Source organism: Haliaeetus albicilla, chromosome 22, assembly GCF_947461875.1.
Source record: "Haliaeetus albicilla chromosome 22, bHalAlb1.1, whole genome shotgun sequence".
Lineage (NCBI taxonomy): Eukaryota > Metazoa > Chordata > Aves > Accipitriformes > Accipitridae > Haliaeetus > Haliaeetus albicilla.
Window position 1 is genome coordinate 8,903,470 of NC_091504.1, and position 21,695 is coordinate 8,925,164.

The window sequence follows — 21,695 nt, forward strand, 5'->3', positions numbered from 1 at the left end:
ATACAGTATACATGAGAAACTTCATTACAGGAAAGAAAAGAGACAGGAAAGATACCTGAAACAGACTGGGAAGGCACTGTAGTGCTGCAAAGCATCCTAAAACCTGGGCAGCAGGTGAAAGAGGGCAGAAGGCTATGGGAAAGTCAGACACAGGCAACCAGCAAAGCCATGAGAAAGGAATAGCAGCCATGTGAGGCAGTGTTCAGGTTCTGCCTGAGCCAGATCACACGCTAGATGAAGAGACAGGCAAGTGTGAATTACAGGACTATAATTCCTTCCCAGGGTTCTGGTGAATACAGAAAACACTAAGTCTTGTTCTCATGGTTTATACCATCACCATGATCTCTAGATGGATTAACAGCTCTGCTATTTACTGCTTATATAAACCAAAACTATTTACAATGAGATAAATGCCTTTAGAAATATGCTCTCAACACAGGGCCTGAGTGGATTTTCAAACTGTTGCATAGGTCAGCTGTATCACTCAAAATAGCACAACCAAGTCCTTGACTGCTTTGAACACTGGTTTCACATGGGAAATTCTGTAGCAGCTCTGCCACTGGGGAATGCTTGCATCTGGAGGATCACGCTCTCAACTGGTAGAAATCAGCATATCTTCAATGAAATCAATAAAGATATGCTGATATACACAAGCCAGGAAGCCAGTGAATCAGTGGAATTACAGAGATTATGACCAGATGAGAATTTGGTCTAAAAATGCCTCCATCTTTCCACTTCTTTTAATTACAGAAATGCAGACCTTTTCACTGCTATCCAACAGCTGTTTGAGAACCTGTGTGAAATCAGTTGGTGGATTTTACCCCAGGTTCTCTTGGACACAAAGTCCATCACAACATTTGACCCTACAGTCTTAGTAGAGTGACAGTGATCCCTGGAAGCTGAGATATCCTTTCAGGCTTGGAGAATCTGCTACAAGTCAGAGCTCATGTTTTTTAAATGGGAGTAACATAAGGGAAGAAAGCTCACACTGCAGCTGGTCATGAACTAACTAGTTTCTGAATGGAAGATTCAGACTCTGGGGCTGTTCAAGTGGCAATTTTCATTAGCACTGAACTAGCATTAAAGAATGTTAGCAATATTTTAATGGAAGTGTGAACATCTTTAACAATTAATACTGTTTAAGTGAAGTTTAAGTGATTTAAAAGCCTTGTGCAGGCTGTCCGCTCAGGGTGAAATCTACCTTGAGCGCATGTATTGGTACTGGTGTGTCAATGTCTTTAACCAGGGAAAAGAATGAGGCCAATGTGAGGGATGGGGAGGGAAAATACACGTTGCCTGTTTTCCCTAGAGGAAAAGGCTAATATGGGATGAATGGGAAGAGTGAGGAAAAGGTGGTTTCTTTAAATGAGAAAAATATCTGATCCAAAAGACAATTAAGATGAAAAAAACCACCACTTGTTTATAGCTCTCTTGACTATCAGAAAGGATCTCTCTTAACAAGTGGTAAGAAATAGGCACCTGTGCCCATTCGCTTCTTTTGCCAAGGACAAAGTACAATACTTAGACAGCCCTCTACTTCCAGTAGTCACTTTTCACTATTGCGAGTCTGGCCCAACAGTTTTTTACTTTCTGTCCCCTGTTCTTCATAAACTACAGGCACAATCCAGCTCCCACTGACTTCAGCAAGACTTTTATTTACTGACTTTAAGGTGAGTTAGAACATAATTTCTCCCCTTTGTTCAACCACTGTTTTGTAGCTGTTGGAAGAAGGAGATTCCAAGAATGATTATATATTCACTGGAGGGACAAACACAGCCTTAATCATGCAGAACCTTCTTTTGTGCACTGTCACTGCACATACTCACCAGAGAGAGAAGCCACATCACAAGGGTCTGGTAGATGTCGGCTGCTCCCAGCACCATGTTAGGCAGCTGCCCACTGCACTGATCTGTAGCTACTTGGCCACAACTTGACAGCCAAATGGTCATAAGCAGCATTTCATTTTTCATACTGTGTGGTCTAGGCAATGTGTCAATATCTGGCAAATAAGAGGCTTCCTGTCAAAGAAACGTATAAAAATGGAAGTCATTTGGATTACTGGAACTGTATTCATCATCACGAATGAATCACATTCATTGCCATCACAGGAGGGGCAATTAATATCTAGCGAGCATTTATCAAAGATGAAGCACAAGCCATAAAAGCTAGGTCATTATATCAGTGACACCTTCCTGAGCACTTCAGTTTTTCTTGGAGAGCTGTCACCTGGGTCTTCACTTAGTCAAACACTGCTCGGTGAATGGAAGATTACATGGTCACAGCTGGAAATAGTGTGATTGAATTTATTCTGTATTCTTTAAGATTCTGTGTTTTGGCTTTTTTTTTTTTTTTTTTTTTTAAATCAGTGAAATGCCTTCAAAACTAGTCTGATAGAAGGGTGAAAACTTTCATTATTTTCTGCTTCATCTAACACACCTCATTTCATAGATGATGTTACATTTAAGTGAACTCATCTCCTTTCTTTACTTTAGTATTGATACTTGGTTATTTAGGATGCAAATTCCCTCTCCTTTAAGAGACCCATTCTTTAAGAAACAACTTCAAGCTTGAGCTATGGAATTATTATTTATGGGATCTCTTTTGTTCTTCCAAAGATGCGGTAGCTGCAGCTGTAATTATTAGCTGGCTTGCTATCCCTATCTATGTTCAATTTGCTGTCCCTGCCATTTATTTCGTAAATTAAGAAGCTAGTCCCTAAAATCACAGAGATTCTCCAGTATACTTAAGAGTATTGCTCCTCAACAGTCGTGATCCTTTAATAAGGACCCTCAGCCCCCCCCGGCCCCAAGGCATGCTGAGTGCATATATTCTACAGGCATGGACACACATTCATTTTGGAAATAAGCAGACCTGTTTACAGAGTTAAGGTTTCCAAGCTACTTGTTAGAGCATCAACTCCCCACTGCAGAGTCAGCAAAGTGCAACATGACTACATTTCCTGTACATGTCAACACAATCAGCCAACAGACTAAACTGCTAATAAAGGTGAGCAGAATTAATCTGAAATAACCTACTGTAGTATGAGACTAGCAAGCACCCCCTTCTGTGAGCTGAGCTGTGGAACACTATAGGAACACAAAGGGAGCAGGAGGGTGTTGAGGAGCAGCTAAGCAGTAATGTTTTCAGTTGCTCCAGGTAGCCCTTAACGAGGATGTCTGCCCACACCTTTACACTGAATTAACCTAAATTTGATTTACCAAAATTTACTTTGGAAGCAAAGTAAGATAAATCCAATTAAAGCCACTTGCAATTCTGAATTAAAATGCCTACAAAGGTGTTTAATGAGTATTCAACTTGACAAGTTGATGTAGCTTGACTTCCCTGCCTATCCTCAAAATAGACAATTCCTTAAAACAGTTTTGAAAAAAATATACTAATAAAAAACCACAAGCAGAGCTATTGCATCATCCAGTGTTTTGGCGCCAAAATATCTGCCACAGACACAGCTCTGCCTACAAGTACCAAATAAAAACTGCAATTAGTTATAAAGGAAAAATAGTCCTGCAAAAGCTTCTGATGCTGCAGTTCTACATTACTAATGCTACTGTAGTCCTGGGGAGCTCACAGAATTCATTAGGGCTTTGACCCTACCATTGTAATTCTCTGAGGAAGAAGCCTTAAAAGAAACTTGGAGACTTTCAGGAAAAGATGACCTTCTTCTACATCCTATATTGGAGAAATGATTTTTTTTCTTCCTCTCTCAACAAGGGTGTGGGGATCAATGACAGGAAGTAACTCAAGAGCTAAAGATTAAACCAGTATCTACCAATGCTTCAGCAGGAAAGTTCTGACTATTTCATATTTGCTTGGCCTAGCAGCAGGGGAGGGCTCAATAGGTTTTTTGACCAAGATCAGCTAAGAATTTTACTTATTAAGGTTCTTTCTGAGAATGAGTGAGGTTTTGATCAATGTTGGTCCTTCCCTCTCCTCCTTCTGCCAGCCTCCTTACCCCAACAAGAATCTAGGCATAGAATAATTTAACTAATTTCAGAAATATTGAGGCTAATGAAGAAAAAATGGACTAATCCTACTTAATTCTGGGCAAGAATTGCTGAAGAAAGATATATTCAGTGCTTTCTGAGTATGCCTTCCCACAGCATTGCCCCATTTACCTTAGTCTACCTGTGAAGAGAGTTCAATTTGCCTACATGTTACACGGGCTTTTATTTGTGATGGTATTAGATTATAAAAAGACTAAAATTACTTAAATGCTAGGCTATTTTTGGTTGCTCTGGCTAGAATTGTGCTGTCAATCACAGACAGGCTTGCAGCTGATTGTAGTCAAGTGCCAACGATTACCATAGAGTAAATAAGATAAAATTCCCTATTTCCAAAGTGCTTGCTATTTTATTTTGCAATTATAGTTTACAATATTGCCATTTACAACCTTTCAGCTTGATTTTCCAACCCCTCCACCCCCAGTTCTGGCCATCTTTCTCCACTCTAACATAACAACAGTGCAAGTAGAAGCACTAAGCAGCCAAAACCTCCTGCCAAATCCACGCTGAAAAAGAAAAAGAAGAAAAAGGAATTGCAAGACAACTTAAGGATACCCATATATTCTAGCCTTCAGCTATAGCAGTGTTGAAGTTACACACACAGAGGCATAGCCCCAAAGGAAACTACTATTCATAAAGAAAAAAACCTGTAACATGAAGGCATCCGTACAATCATTTTAAAAGTGGCATTTTACATCCATTTTTTTAAAAACAGAGGTGTTTATGATCACAGTAATCCAAAGCTTAGCAGACACAAGTTTGTCAGCCAAGATTAATGCCATTTTGTTTCTATTAAAATAGCTCAAATAGGTTAAATGATGCTTTTCTTGATTTTTTTTTTTAAAAACTATTTAGTATGGCTTTTACTATACCTGCATACTAGATTGGACAAACAACTCTGTTGCCTTAAGACTGAGAAACTTTATCAAAACTGTCAGAGGCTGGAATGATGAGTGGCACCTCAGGAGCCAAGAAGACCAGATGACAAGTTTGCTGCTGGTGTCCAGCTAAGTACAAAGCTGATAGCAAGTGAAAGCAGTTACTACCAACTGCTGTTCAGAAATTTCATTTCACCACATAGGCTGAAGCAAGCAGTGAGCATTGCCCAGCAGAATCAGCTCACCCAGCCTGAGGGTTTCTCCCAGTGGAAGGATAGGTCAGGGAGAAACCAATTTTTAATTCCGCCCCCCCCCCCAGATATGGTCTCTCTTTTGCAGGTAAATAAAACATTGATATTTCCCTTCTAGCACCTTTTCCAATACTAACTGATGCTAGCACTGAAGCAAGGTATCATATTCAATCAAAAAACACTCTCAACTATGTTGAATAGACTCTACAACAGCAAGAGCTAAATCAAAACATCCACTGCATGTAAAATGAAGATAAGTTCTACTCACACAGTCTCCTCCCCCCTGGAGGGGGTGAGTGAGGGGGAAGGGGAGGAATAAGAAGACTCTTACTCTCATTGGCTAGAGGCTTAATCAAAATAATTGTTTTCAGCCATGTCTAAATTTATCCTTCTATGTCATCTGCACCCCAGCTTGGATCACAGATTTAAGAGGCAATCCCTGATGAATGGCAAATTACTGACTGCAGAAATCTTTTGCCAAATGATGCATCTGCTGTACATTTGTAAATGTGAGCTGATTTCTAGGTACTTTAGCAGCTCTAGCTAATTTCTCTAATGAAAATTCTATACTTTTACATTGAAATAGCTCTAGCATTGCATGTTCACGCTTCATTATAGACAGACCTCGCAGTACAAAACGCAAGCATGTTGATTATGTGGTTATACATCTATTTTCCGTGCAGTCATGTTGCTAATGTAAGAGAGTAGATAATTAGGACACATTTAAGAATTCTGTCCATCTGAGGCAAAGCAGATAACACTCTTTCATGGCTTCTAAAAATTCTTGCATTAGATGAAGACATATTGGAAATGTCAAGTGTTTGTTCATTTTCATTCTGTGGGGAAGGAAAAATAACAATGCCATCTGTTAGATTATTTGAAATTCCATGTTAAATTGTGGAAAAAACTCTGAAACCATTCAAAGAACTGCTTTATCATTGCAAAGTGGGAACAATAGTTAAGAATGAGGAAAGTATCTGCATTTCCTGCATGCAACCAGCAGAACATACGGTAATTAGGAAAGCAACATTTAATAATAAAAAGGAGAGTACGATTGATGTTAATGGTCTAAATGGTCTTTCTGTTAATGCATTTTTGTACTAGGTTCACTCTCTATAGCATCAAGGGCTTTCTGAGTATCAAACATGCTGAGGTTATGGATCTGAAAAATATGGTGGTGGAAAGATGTTATTGAAATTTTCTGATCTGAACTGAGCTTCACATTGCTAAAATGGAGGAGTTATGATCCTCCAAAGCAGATAACTCTGCCAAAGTAAGATTGCAGGAGTTCAAAGAGCTGCGTAATGGAAGCATTATTTGCTATGATCTCTGTAGTTCTCCAATTCAGTTAGGGCATTACATATCATCCAAGTTAAAAATAAAAAAAAAAAAAAAAATTCTTTCCTGAGAATTTTCTTCTTGTTCGGAACAGTTATTCTTAGTCTTGGGCATGAAGAATATAACCTCTCCTGATTCAGAAGAAACCACTTTTCAATCTCTGGCAGTATGAGTGTGCTAAAGCTAGACAGTGTCTCTGCTGGAGCATAAAGAGGGCAAGTGTCAAAGAGAAACGTCAGCTTGTCACCAGAAATTACTGAATGTAGGAGTGCAGTTCAGATGTGACACACAGAAAGGAACTGAGCTCTGCTCAGCACAGGAACCAAGGACAGCAAAATTCACTTTGTATACCTTTTCATGTTGCTGCCAGCTGAGCACGGTCAACCCCAAGTGCAATTTAAAGTAGCTTTATGGCCACCACAACACTGGCAGACAGCTAATGATAGCTAGGATTGGTTACATTTCTGGCTCAAAAATCCCTCCCAACACAAATGAAGACAACAGAGAGATGTGATGTAGTGTGAATTACACTATTCTATCCCACTTCTGCATTAGCCTGCATTAAGGGAATTCTCAACTGCTTCGATACAGTTAATGGCTCATCTGTGTTATCAAAGATATGCATAACCCCTCTGGCAAGAGACAAGGATCTGGCCCATAGAATAAGTTAGCAGATAGATACTGTGTGATCACTCAGTACCACATAGGCACAAAATTATTTTTGGCCCAAAATTCAACATACAGTTTTTCTGCTATCTTCAGTGAACAACACAACTCTGCAGCATCAGACATTTTCTCCTGAATAAGAATCTTGTACCCTAGACTGCTTCCTGTCCTAACCTGCTCACTTCTGCTTGTCCTGCCAGTATTCCTGATGTGAGTACACAGCAGTGCCCCTGCCATGCTGCCTCTCTTATGTATGCTGGTGTGTCTTACCGTGACCTCTTGCTGTCCAGGGCCTGGAACATTATTAGTATTAGAGAGTCTTACACAACCAGCTAATGTTCTTTTTTGGACAATATCTTTCTAGTCAGTCTGAGTTCACTAGACCAGAATTCTATGAATGAAACAAACATATCTATCAGTCAGCATTGATAGGCAAGCATAGTTAAAGCAACGATGACTTCCTTGATAGAATTGCTCTGGAATTGCTTCATTAGGACATAGAATATTCTAATTAGTATTTAAAGCCAGCTAGGAGCATATCAAATACCAGCCTAGCTTTCAGATGACTAAGGACCAATTCCAACATAATTCTAGTGTTCATTAGAGCACAGAACATTCATGTGGTTGTAAAGCATGTTAACTAACCAAAAGTGTTTGCAAATGGGTATTTTCACCCAAATATGTTCAAGAAAAACTGTCTAAATAGAGGCCATTTAGCAACAAGTCTGAATGCAGCTAAAAAACATCCAAATAACTGGCACAAATAACTGGTAACAAGCAGCTGTTTTACATACAATTTATTTTTTAGAAGTGGGAAAATTTTCTGACAAAGGCTCCACTCCTCAGGTAAACAAAGAACTGCTCTGAAAATTGCACTAAAATTTAAATCAAAGTAACACTGAATCCTATTTGATTTTGTTTGCTTTCTGACACATAATCATTAAAAATGAGAAGTGCCTTTTCCATGATTGGTGTTTACACTACAGTAACACTTAGAGAGGCTTGGAAGGATTCATAGCCTCATTGTGCTGGTGTTCTGAGCACATGTAACAAAAAGTTCCTCATCTAATGAGCTTATACTCCTGGTTAATGAGAAGCAGCTGAAATAAGTAAATGAAGTTTAATTACTTACACATTTCATGTGAGCAAAAGACTGGGAATCAGGAACTTGTGCCTCAGTCCTGGTGCTGGAATGGAGTATTTCCTTGTGAAACTGTGAAGTTAGGATAGTATTTCTTTATCCTAGTCCCTGTCTAGCTGGATTAACTATTAAAAGCCTGTAAAACACTCTGAAGAGGAACAGTGTAAGATTATCTTGAAACTTTCAAAATTAACCTCTGTTCCCTTTCTTTGCACTCAGAAGAGTATCCTGTCCTTTAAAACCTGAACAGTAGTATCTATATCGTCCATAGCATTGTTCTTCAAATGATTTCAAACTGCCTCACAAATAAAATATGTCATGATTTCCAGACCCGCAGCAGGGAAGGAAATTGTACATGGTCCCTTTGAAATGAGATAGAACATGGCATTGGTCCTCAGCCATCTGAAAACTAGGCTGGTATTTGACACATGATCCTAGCTGGCTTTAAATACTGTTGAAATGGCTCTAGTTTGATACTCCAGGAGAGTCACCCTACATTTATCAATTTGGGTAAAGCCTTATTTTTTCTAGTTTTTAATCTATTTATCTTTTCCAGTATTTCCCCTGATACTCTATGGAAATCCCCCCCCCCCCCCCCCCAAAAAAGAGAGGGGGTGGGGCTTGCAAACTATGCTCAGCTGCTCTATTAGGTAGTTTTACCAGAGCTCAAGTGGCCTGCTTTTCAAACTATGAGCTTCCAGTTTAGAAATGGATTGTGTCCAGTTTGTCATACAGACTCTATGACCTTGCATCCAGCTGCAAAATACTATGCAGATAACCCTTCAGACCTGTAAATTCTCCAAGGCAGTAAATATGGGGGGTTTATGATTCTGAGATCTGCTAGGTGCTTACAATGTCCACTGAAGCTTGTGGGAACTCCAGGTGCTTGGCACATAGCTGGCAGAGCTCTATGTTTTTAAAACAAAACTAACAGCAGGATAATTCCACTCTATAATCTCAGATAAAGCCTTGAATTCCATTCCCTGCCACTAAGAATAATGCTTCCATAATTATTTGTGTAATAATGTGGTTACAAGTTGTGACCAAGCTTATCCTCCAGTGCGTTAAGATTTTGAACTGTAGTCCAACCTAAGTCATAATGCTAAACAAGAAGGCATAAGAAAAACTAGGATTACAGTTTAAACTATACAGCTTCTTTAACAATAGTGTGGCTGTGTCAGACAAGCCTGTACATCTTCTTCGAAAAACAGGACAGATCCAGCCTCCTTTCATCTACAAATAGCATCACTGATCACAGCCCTGAGGTAATGCCAGAAATTGTGAATTCAATTCTGATTCTAAGAAAGACATGCATGGCAGAAAGTATTTCCCTATATAATTAAACGTGACTGGCACTTCTTCATACACATTGCAAACTTATGGTAGCTATTCCTTCTGCCAACAAACACAGGACCTGTCAAAGAGCAAGACCCGAAGAGACAAAAGGTACAGAAATGGTTTTCTGTCCTCCTGTCCTTTTCTAAATGAGAAATAGAATTTAGCCCATGGACATTTTACATTATTTTCTTCTCTTCAAGTTTCATCTGAACCATCCTGCTAATGTGAATGGAGGAGTATTTAGGACCTCTACTGGCAGCAAGTTCATGCATGTAATTCTGGAAACTATATTCTTTTTACTTATATTAACCTTTCCCTTAAGCAACAGCAACGAATGTTCCCATCTGTCAAGATCATGCATAAGTATATTCAAGCATAAGCCTAAACTCATTTTAATCACTTCGAAGATATGCCAAGGAATATAAAGGATTAAATATTTCACATTTTCCTGGGGCCATTTCAAACTCCAATCAGAGAAACAGCACTGAAAGCAGTCATTTCTTTGTAAAGACCTGACTGTTCAATTCGTTCCATAGATAGAAAGTGCAATGGACAAAGGTGGGAGCCCCTGTGAAACCATCAGACTGGATCTCCGAGCAGAAGTTTAAATGGAAGGTTCTCTATGGCTTTTTGGTGGTCCTGTTGCATTCAGTACAGAAGGTGAGTTTCCTGGTTCTGAGCATATATAGAATTTGGCTGAGAAACCTACTGAAGCAGACAACAGGTTATTAAAGCAGGATTACTGTATGTAATTTTTTAACTGCTTTGGTTGTGTGAGAGAACTACTGAGAAGAGTCATCAGTCTGTAAAGTTCCTGACTTGCTTTAATTTTTTGCCCTTAGAGTGCCAAAGCACACACTTCCATAACATCTCTTACTCAGAGAACATGGAGAGCAAGCAAGCAGACTCTGCCTGTGTAAAGGATGTTGTTTATAACAAAGACGTTTAAAGGCTGGATTCTCTGCTTTGCCTATTAAGGCAAATCGTTAGGATAGATCTGTGCCATCCTGAGCCAATGCAGAGGCAGCAGCAGCCTCAGCTCCTCTGGCTTGCTGACTACAGCCAAGGAAACCATAAACTAGCTAAGCTCAACCTAAGCATAAAGTACTGTGCCAGCAAATCCCGCCCCCCCATTTGCTTTCACTGGTACCAAGCGGGAAGATGAAGAGGAGGCCAGAAATACAGGCTCTGTGCCAGCTAACAGTCACGTATGCTAGAAAAACCTTTTCTTGGGAGCTTCCATGCTATTCTGGATCCTGTGTGCTGGACGGGTGGTACAAACAGGAATGTTGGCCTTCTGTTTTTGCATGCTAAATTTAACTACATCTCTAATTGCCTTAGTTTATTTTTAAGCCTTTCTTGAGTTGAGGCAGCAGGTTCATTAAGTACAAGAGATTTTAATCTTGTTTCAGGAACTCATTAAATACCTCACTGTAAAAAAAGGGAGGAATTCAGGGGCCATCTGCTGGCTGTTTGGCACATAACTGCTGGCCACAACCCCGCAGAGTCAATCTAAGAGAGTGAGAAGACCTAGAGTGAAGCACAAGACAAATTCAGCTCTGATGTCAGAAAAAGATTTAGTGTAGGAAATATTTTGCAATTTTTACAATTAATGGGTTTTTTTAAAGCTATAGTAAAATAATAGCAAGAGCTAAATGCTGGGTTCAATTACATTCACACAGTTGCAAATGTAGCAATTGCTTTGGTTCAGTGTAAATGAAAACATTTGGTCACAGGGCAATTTATACTTACGAGATCAGTTTTAGAGTAATACAGTTATAGAAAAATTCAGTTACTGTGTCACAAGATCATTATAACTGAAATAAGATTTTACAGTTTTCCTCGACTTCTCCAAATATGTACATTGCACCACTTTGTTGGAGATAAATTGGCATTTCTGTACAGAACTAGCACAAAATACATTCCTTTCATAACTGGTAGATCAGGCCTTTGTACATTCTTTCTACCAAGACATGAATTTCACTTTCTTACAGTTCTTTTCCCTTATGCATTTTCCACACAGCAATAAAAATGGAGATTTTTTTAAATACTGCTTAGGACATCACCTAAGTGCATTCATGTAAGCAGCTCTACGATGGAGTTAAGATGCCCAAGTAGTACAGTCCAGCTGGTAAACTGTTGGGTTGGGATCCTGGGACCCACAGTCAACGTCCTTGAGCAACCCTTTGTGCTCAGGTAAGATGTAAGAAAAAGGCAATTTCCGATGTTGATGCCAGCACTACTGCCTTAAAATGATCAAGATACCCATACAATAGTATGCCTGGAAATCACAGGCACCTATTTTAGTAGCACAGGTAAAGAATCAAAAGCATTTCACTGACAACTGTGCAGATAGACACACTTACTACATAAAAAAAAATCTATGGTACCAGTAATTGAACTAAAAATATTTCTACAAGTTTTGGAAATCAACCTCTACTTTCAGTCATACTGTGCTAATCCAGGGTAGCTGTCACAGTAACTGAACATACAATGCTTCAGCACTGCTCTTGATGGTAAGTACGACCCGGGAATTTTGTCAGGAATTTTGTCAGGGATTTTCCTATTGAAGTGATATCAGATCAAAGTGATAATAAGGCCGTAAAAGGGCAAGGAAGATTTTGGCCATAGTCTATTGTTAATTTTAGCTTTGTGGGAATGCAAGCAGAAAATCTTTTGGTTGAGAATTTTACCTGACATCAGTGAGCTGAGTCAACAGTGTATAAATATAAAAAAAACCTTACCAATTGTGACAGAAAGGTTATAAAGTCTATGTTTACAAGATGGAGAAGAAAGTATCCACATAATATATTTGTTAAGCTAGAATGACTCGCATGCCTGAACATTTTTGTTTTGTAAGCCAGCTGTAAGGTGAAGCTGCAATAAGATGACGATCATGGTAATACAATTACTAATACAAGGTTAGCCAAAATGATTGCATAGCCAAGAAAAATTAGATGCCTCAGTATGAGTCAACACATTCATTTTCCAAACAGTTTGGCTGTACAAGGTAGATAAAACAGTGTTTATAAGGTACTGGTAACAAGCTGGTTCCTAACAGCTTTCAAACTACATTATCTTGTTCTGCCATATAATGATAAAACAAGAAAGGTAGAGAGAGAATCAAACTGAAGCCCTGCTGAAAACTCCTATTTTGGCCCAATAATAAAAGAGTTTAATAAAAGCTAATATTAGTTGCTATCTGTTAAATTAATTCCATAGCTGGATGTAAAGTAACAGGGCCATGAGCACGACCCCCTGCAATGGTTTAGCTGCCTGTGTTCAAGGCGTTCTGACACAAGCTCAAGTGTGTAACTTTAGATGAAACTGCTGTGAAACAAGCTATGTGAAGCCTCTGCTGGGCCCTTCCCCCTTTGCTTGGGAGCTGCGTTTAAGCTGAGACACTTGGCCCTTGGTCCTTGACTGAGCTACACTGCAGCTATATCTCTACCTGGCCTCACTGCACTCATCTGAACCCTGCCCCTAACTAACTGATTTGATCTGTGGCTTGATCTCAGACCTGCTTCATCACTACAGATTTCCTGGGTGATCACGGGGCTGCTGGCTGGCCTTGCACACTGTCACTGGACCCAGTCCTGTCCCAGACTTGACTTTCTGGCCTTGATCTTGGACCTGCCTCATTACCACAGACTTGCCAACTGGTTACCCTCAACGGACCTGCTCTGCTTTTCTTGTTTGGGTAACGTGGGACTGCTCTCCTCGCTGGTGAGGTCTCTGCCCTTGCCTGCCTTGCTGTCACCTGCAACTCCTGGCTTGTCTTTCCTTATACAGTAACCAGCTTGTGCTGCTCTCTGACATAAAACTCAGGTACGAGCCTGGCAAAAGTAACAACTGTTGTCTGGATCCCACCTAGTGGGAATGTAATACGGAAACCAACATTAGTACTAAGTTACTCTATCATAATACATGATGAATGAAATGACAGATCAAACTAATTTCATTTTACATCCTCCATTTAACTGTTTTACATACTGCGCACCATTTCTTCTCTGTCTCCCTTGTCAATAACACTCTGCTCAAATACCGAAACAAACCCTATGCATGTTACTCTAAACTATTAATTCAACCTGACCTTACAGCATGGATCACATCACCACTCTGCTGGCTGTCAGCAGAACTGTAGATGCTGTAGATCAGTTTTGAATTAGATCCAAAGGTTAAAATGTGGTTAAGGGGCCCACTTTCAGAAGACATCAACTCATGCCAGTCTTACGTTTCACTGAAAGTTTGGGTGGTAGAGGGGAGCAGGAAAAAGAAAAAAAATAAATCAGGTTCTTCCATGCATTTTAAAAGATAAGAGGTGGGCCAGACTGCAAAAGTATTCAGACACCTAAAGACACAGACTTCACAGGCAGAATTCTTAGAATGAACCCAGTGATTTCCAGGGGAACTTGGCACTTGCATGTCTTGAAAATACCACTGGATATCAGCCCATCAGCCCCTTGTTTAGATGCTGAAGTACCTCTGAAAGTTAGTTCTTAGTCTCCTAAGTTACCCGCAGTGTTTTGAAAGTGTTCTTCCCAAACCTGATTCTCATTTATATTAGTGCTTCCTACAGAGTTTGACTGAACTAGGTTAAGAAAAAGAGACAACAGCACTAAATCTGAATTTCACTGCTTTTAAATTTTAGACAAGAACTCTAATGTAACCCTAATGCAGCTTTTTAAATTTCCTTTGCATTTCTTTCCCAGCACCTCTGCTACAGTAATTGCAGAATTTCTAAACTTTCCCTCTGATTATTATTCAATTCAATTATTTATGTACATTAGAAATGGTCAGAGGAATTCTGGAAACTATGACAAGTGTTCCAGATCTGAACATCCATCATTGCCAAAACAAAGGACTTAAAAAAAAAAACCAAATTTGAAAGTGTGCTACTCTGTCAAACACTGTGGCTTGTTCTTTGAATATACATGTTTATATATAGGTATTAGATATTTTCACTGAGGCACAGCTGCCAAATCACAGCTTCTTAGTTTTAAATGTCAAAACATTCTAGTTTTTCTGTCTTCCTATGTGCAGCAGAGGAAAAAAGAAAGAAAAGAAAAACCTATTCTAATTCAAAGAAAAAATGCTGCTGTCAAGATGAATTTCAAGTAATATTATAAATGACTTGTATTTGATAGATGATGCTGATACATTTTTCATTCTTAATTTTAATGATTAATATATCTGAAGAAGAACTAAGAGCAAAGTTGCCCACAGAACGCAGTTGTTATGGGTTGTGCTGATTTTGTTTCTACCAACAGTGCCTTGTAAGTTCAGGCAGGTTTTGCTCAAGCAGGCTGTCAGTTTATGTACCAGTTAGCTATTTCTACAGGCATCAGAAGCTGAGTAAATCCTAGGCTGGTTAGCTTTTGCCAATTTCTATGCTGCCATGACTAGCTGGCAGTAATATCATTAAATCTATAATGGGCATATTTACACTGCAATTCAGTTACAGCAAGACTACAGTGTAGATATACCCCGAGCCGTACTTGAGAGAAACCACATTACCAAGCAGTTATCTTCCTTTTATTGGCTTCAGCACAGCAAATATTGGAAATGACCAAGATAGGGAACAATTCAGCAATCACTTGGTGCATTGTCAGGAATGAGTTAGCAAGGCTCAAGTATATTTCTGATGAGCAAGTAAGTGCCTGCATCTTAATAAGGGCTAACTGGAATTTGGTGGTACCTCCCAGCAGACTGAGTAAGGAGCAAGTCTGAAGACTAGATTCACAACCTTTACAACCTTCAAAACAGAGCTCTGTGCAGTGCACTGTCCTTGCCAGAGCAGGCTGACAGAGGGAAATTCAGCTGTCAGATTGTCAGTCCTTTACTTCTCATCAGTGATTAATCCAGTGTTAAAAATGAGCTTTCAATCTGCAGAAACACAGTAGTCAATTGCTTACAAAACAAACAAATCTGAACAGTCCATCACCCAATTTAGGGCTGTAAGGTCTTTCAACTTTTGTACTGACAGAAGAGCTTTGTTATTGCTATTAGCCCAAATAAATCATTATGGTGGACTCATGGACAAATTCTGGAGTTTCTCATCTCCTCTTACCTTCTCAGCTGGCCTTGTGCTCAGTGAAATCAGTGCAAGGATGAATTAGGACTACATATACAAATCTTCTGAGGAAGAAAAACAGGCCTGTCCTCTGAGCCATATTTCAGGCTCTGGGAAAAATCAGGATAATTTCATACTACCTTAATCAGGACATCAGCCAAAAGCAAAACCTATTACTAAAACCACAATCCTCAAAACCTACCCACAAAGTTGAAATATAAAGCTGCTAGGGGCAGACAACCAGACAGGACTCAGCCTAGGCTTTGCTTTAGAAGTATGACAGTAAAAATGTTTTACTTTTTAAAAAAAGTTATGAAAAATCACATGTGAAAGTCTGGCTCCCATGAAGTAGATGACACTGAGCCCACTGACTTCAGCAAGCCAGGACTCCTGCCATAACCCAACATGTCAAACCTGGTGGGCAGCTGTATGGGGAGCACTCACCATACAGGAAAGGTGAGAAAAATATTATTAGCATGAGAGAAGAGCTGTAGGCCTGCTGATCTCATCAGCTAGTGGTGCTCCATAACAAACAGATTTTAAATAATGCAATGAAAATTATTTTTTTGCTTCTAGGATCACACTTGCATTTGGCCAGGAAGCCATTCTGAAAGGGACAGTCCTACACTGAACTACTAACCATGTGGAACAAAACAGGGGTTTTCTCTGCCATGGGCTGCTTTCCAGTAACTGACTGCTGAGGCTGCAATCTCTCCAGCTGCTCTTGGAATCTGTGTCTCCTGTGTCTCTCTTTCATCTGTTCTTCCTTTTGGGATAGCTCTCTTTTACTTTCTTCTGCCCTGAAAAATACACAGATTCTGCTTCGCTTAAGCTTTTCACTTTGGAGAAAAAGCACCCTTGTTCATCTGCTTGCATTTCTTTTTTCTTGTATTTATATCACACACTTGAGGGTGAATCATGACATGAAAAGCTAAAATAGATTTCGAAAACGCGTATGGTGTTTGTGGGGGGACACAAGAACTTGTCACTGGATGAAATCATCTCTCTAAAAAAAAAACAAACCAAAGAAAAGGAGCAGACCTCAAACCTCTGACAACTGGTGACAGTCTATTTGGAGACCGGAACTCCATTAAGCAGAGGCGTGTTTGTGATGTTTCACTCCCCATCTCCACACCAAAATTCTCAGTCTAACTCCATTTCCCTTCCTATCTGCTATCATACAGTGACAAGTTTCCCCTGAACCAAGGCCTTCCATCTTTCTATATTTTGATGTCTGCAGAAAGATTTTATCTGCCATTTCCATGGCAAATAATATGTTCAATCTCTTCTGAATTCTTCAATTCTTCCCCAGGTGCCCCAACAACTACTAGAAGAGCAAGAAAGAAAACTGAAATTTGTCAAAATCATTGTGAGCTATTACTCAGCAACAATAAATAACCCAGATTCTTGCCAAGCCATGGTCTGCCATCTATGTGGCACTCTAACCGGTAGACAAAACGGAGTTTTATAGAACTGATGGAAGGAATGAGCTTTAATGTCAGGAATCCCATAGAGAAAAAAATGTGCAACCAACCATCTGCCATTTAAACCAAGTACACAGTAGCTGAAGTGTCTAAGTGGCAGGGTATGCAACAGTTTAACACTGAAAAAGTAATAGTCTCTAGAGCAGGCAGATTCTAATTCTTTCAAGGGCTCATATGTCAAAGTCAAAATGTTAAATTTCACTCTGAAAATAGCAGGCAGAATATAACCTTTGAAAAGTCAGTATAATGGAGCTCTCCCAAATAGCTGGGCAGGTGCATAAAGCAACCACCTGATTTCACTTTAAAATTAGACCTTATGCAGAATATGCTACATTAAACCAAGCCCAAGGAGGCAGAGGTCCAGATAACTATTTCCTCAATTGATACCATTCTTATTTCTCCACCCCCGCCCCTTTTTTGAAGCTTTCCAAGATATTCCTGTGGTATAACCCATTCCTCACGGGTGTACTACTTTGTCCCTCTAAGCTCTTGCACTTTTCTTGATGCCAAAGAGTCAGAATTCTTTGTTTGGGAGAAAAGTTACATGGGGAGACATGATACATCTTCCAATTTGTAAAAGGCTTTTAATGCTGAGAAACAGAATAAACCATTTTCCATACTTCCTAGGAACACAACAAAAAATAAGCTTAAATTGGAGAAAGGATAATTTAAATTAGACTTAAAGAAAAGCTTTACAATTGTAAGGATAATTAAGCAGTGAAAGGTACTACCTGGGGAGTCAAGGAATCCTCACCACTGAGGATTTCAAGACCAAGTTATATGAAGACCTGCCAGGAAAGGATTAGATTTTACCTCACTCTGTATTGGTACAGGGAGACAGACCCTTCCAGACATATTTTCTATGATGCTATGCTTAGTAAATCTCAGTACTGTTTTTCATAAAGGACATCAATACAGTGTTATCCTCCTCTTACATAGAATAAAAACATTAGTTGGCTAAATTCACTATGTCAGAAGTGCCATAGCATGTCTAATCCCAGGCCAGTTCACTGACCTACTAAGTCTGGCTGCCTTTAAACCTTTAAGCAATAGCTGCCAGGATTGGCTGTCTTTCTAGGTAAGAAAACCAGACATCCTTTTGCTCGAACTTACAGAGTGGATAAGTAATGTTCTTTAATCTTAGACAATTAGACAAGCCATAATCAAACCCAGTTACAACTTTTCTTGTGTGATACCTTGGCAATTCTGTTGTAGTTAGAGGAGATGCTGGAACATTTCCTGAATTTTGAACCTTCTCAGCTTCCATTTTGTTTTCTTTTTCTATGTCAGCTCCATTGCCCCCATGGCTTGACAAGGGGGTATTTCTTTTCTCTGATTTCAATCTCATCGGTTTCCTGGGAATCACCTTATTTGTTTCTTGCCTTACTTTAAAATATTGGTTTTGATGTATTTTAGAGGAACCTATCTCTTCCAGACTTTCTGGATCCTGTTTTATGCCTTCAAGTTTTTCAGCCAGGGTAGATGTTTTATGAAGAAGCTCTGAGGCTTCTTTACGGGCTGTGTGGAGTTGTTGCAGTAGCAGGCTCTTCCCTGAGAAATCCCTCCTGCAAAGAAAATAAACCCCTGATTTAATCAAGATAAAGTATTATATGAATAAATTCAAGCTCTGAGGAACTTCTCATATGAGCGACAGCTCCAAACAAAGACTGGGCATCTACACGAATAATAGCTATTGGTAATAGCAGCACCAGCATACAGGCAACACAAAACACTACACTACAGTGACAGAACATGAAAGTGGTCTTACTGGTAAATTACTTACCTCTTCTGCATTTCAGGCACAATGCACACCTACTAGAAGAGCCCTGGAGAAATGTAATGTTAGCATGGAAATTAGAGTCTACAGATTTTTGTTGCCTTTGGATACAGGGGTTGGGATTCAAATACATACACAAGAAAAGTCCTTCTAATAACTTTTAGGATTTTTGAGACTTTGACTTAATTTCATTCCTGTCACCTCCAGGTTAATGAGACTGCTAAACTGCCAGCAACCACAATATTGTGATGGTATTCTGCTCTGAAATGTCCTATCATGACATAATGGGCAGATATGGTTATTTTGTCTTGCAGTTCTGTTCAATGATGAGTCTCCCAAGTCACCTGCTACAGGATGACTACCATCAATTTGTAGCTCATCTGGTGATTATGAGAAGATAATATACCTTATTTTAGTGGTAGCTGAAAAGTATGCAGACTGAGTAACAGATTGTTTGAGTTGGATATTAGTGATTTGGTTAGGTGGTGTGTATGCATACACAGCATTGTACTGCTGTACTTATCTAAACTAAACCTATGCTTCTCAGAACAAAGAAAAAACAGATGGAGAGTATTCTTTCTCCCTAAGGATCTCACATCTCCTGCCATCATGTCCAGAACCATCAAATCAACATTTAACATTGATGGCTGGACTACTAAGGAGTATGTCTAAGTAGTGGTAATTATAGGAGAGCGCCATGTATTGGAGAGCAGCCTTATAGTATAGTGCTAGAGATGGCACTGATTACCTGAGCACTCCAGAGATAAACCAACAGCGTATTTTCTAGGCTAAGTGCCTGGAGATCAAGACAACTAACCCTCCAAGGTCCTAATATGTAGGTATATTGTACTACAGAATACGTAGCCCTGTTTAATAATTCCATCCAGACAAGAGTAAAACTGGCATTGACCCCTTGTGAATGAGATCAGAATCTTGCCCTACTGAGACCATGAGGTTTTCTTACTTAGAAACAGAACAGAATAGCATTTGCCAGGCATTTAATTTCTGTCTGTTCTTTAGCAACATTAAAACGAATCAAAATCCAATCAGCTAAGGTCTGCTCTCCATCACTCCAGATTGACACTGATGCAACTTCTGCATTTGCATCAGTGCCAGTGAGATTTCCCCAAGCATCATCTTGCTCCTGCTTTATGCTGCCTTTGGATTAGATGTTCTAAATTATATTGAGTGTTTAGGCTCTGTTCCTTGACGAATCATTTATTCTTTCACACCATTAAAAAAAAAAAAAAAAGAGTAATTGGCTGGCACAACAATACAAATGTTCTGCTTGTCCTCTGCACTGTTGTAATGTGAACTTACATGCATCAGACTTCTAAATACAATCCAGACCATAAATGCACTAAGATGTTTAAAGCTTGACATATCTACTTCACATTAAACAAATGTCTAACAACCTATGGGTATGAATCAAGCCCTGAGTTTAGCAACAGGAAAAGGCTGGCATCTGTGCATATTGAAGAATTTACAGTTCAGGATTCCATCCATCACACTCTCTCCCCTTTCCTCTTTTCCACTCCCCTCCAGTTAAGGAGAATTGAGAGCATCCCTGCCCACACAATGTATTCAATATTCTCTTTAAATCAAGATCTATTCTAGCCTATTTTATTGTTTCTAAAAATAATGGTTTGTCTGAGTCAACTCCCTACAATATTTTCAAAGTTTGGTTCTGAGTCATTTAAAAACCAGTTCTCATGTCACTCAAACAAGTCTGGAGAAAGAGTCAGGCTTCCCAGCCACCCAGGTCTACTCTATTTGTCTTTTGAGCTGTTTCCATGCAGCTGTAGAGGAACAAGGTGCTATACTGCCTCAAGGATCAACAACTATTTTCTTGCTTCAGTATCTTTACCATGCAACAGAAAAGAATGATCTCCTTGTGGCCAGATTGAAGCACTTTCATTATTGGGCTTTTTTGCTGTGAAGACAAGGAATGGAGATATTTCAGTAGGAGAGCTCCCACTCTAATCACTGTTAGGGCAATTATTTTAGTTTCAGCAAAAAATTAACGTTGTATCATTTGAACTAGGGTCCTGGTAAAGAAACTTACATTCTCCTTTCTGCTTCATCCTTAATTGTCATAGTCTCTTCTTCTTCAGTGGAGCTGTCACTGGCACTATGAAACAAATTAGACTCTATTAGTTAACTCTGTTCCAACTGCGTGTTGGCTTTTCATCGTTTCTAGGACGCAAATTCAGAACCATTATGAAAAAGGGAGAGATACTTTCAGGGAAGATCTTCAGATGTTATGGATAGTTCTTCACACTATTACTCTAGCAAAAAAAAAAAAAAATCAGGCAACTACATCAAAATGTGTTAGCTGTTTGTTAACTATTAGCTTTTTATTAACTACAAGTTTTCTTCTGGTGACTGTTTTCTTCAACCCTTTTCTGTGGCAAACATACATCCTGAGAAGGGAGCAAACAGCTACCTCAGACACCATTAGCTCTCAGGGAAAGAACATGTTTGCCAGATTCTGTTGCAGACTGAGAAGAATTTGGCCTCCTATAACAGACTATAAGGCCCTCTTCTCACACAGGAGACAGAAATCAGCACCTACAGTTGCTTTCCAGGAACACAACAAACGATGTCGGTTTTGTGCACAGTGCTGTCAGAATGCTAGCCCAATTCAGCTGCAAGCACTGCTTTGCAGTCACTGCCTGCTCCTTTGTAGATGGAAACTTTCTAAATGTTATTTCCCTGGATGATTTGCAT

The 21,695-nt window shown here is 39.4% G+C and overlaps 1 protein-coding gene across 3 annotated transcripts in view; it reads right to left on the reverse strand.

Moving 5' to 3' along the window:
• The window catches only part of DNAAF8 (dynein axonemal assembly factor 8), a 96,934-nt gene that overhangs the window by 63,724 nt on the left and 11,515 nt on the right, over nt 1-21,695 (reverse strand). For all 3 annotated transcript variants that reach the window (XM_069809718.1, XM_069809717.1, XM_069809719.1), the window contains exons 8-11: nt 21,031-21,096; nt 18,385-18,753; nt 16,345-16,504; nt 1,827-2,018 (exon numbers count right to left, since the gene is read on the reverse strand). In XM_069809718.1, coding sequence (XP_069665819.1) covers nt 1,827-2,018; nt 16,345-16,504; nt 18,385-18,753; nt 21,031-21,096 — 787 coding nt within the window. The remainder of the gene's footprint in view (nt 1-1,826; nt 2,019-16,344; nt 16,505-18,384; nt 18,754-21,030; nt 21,097-21,695) is intronic.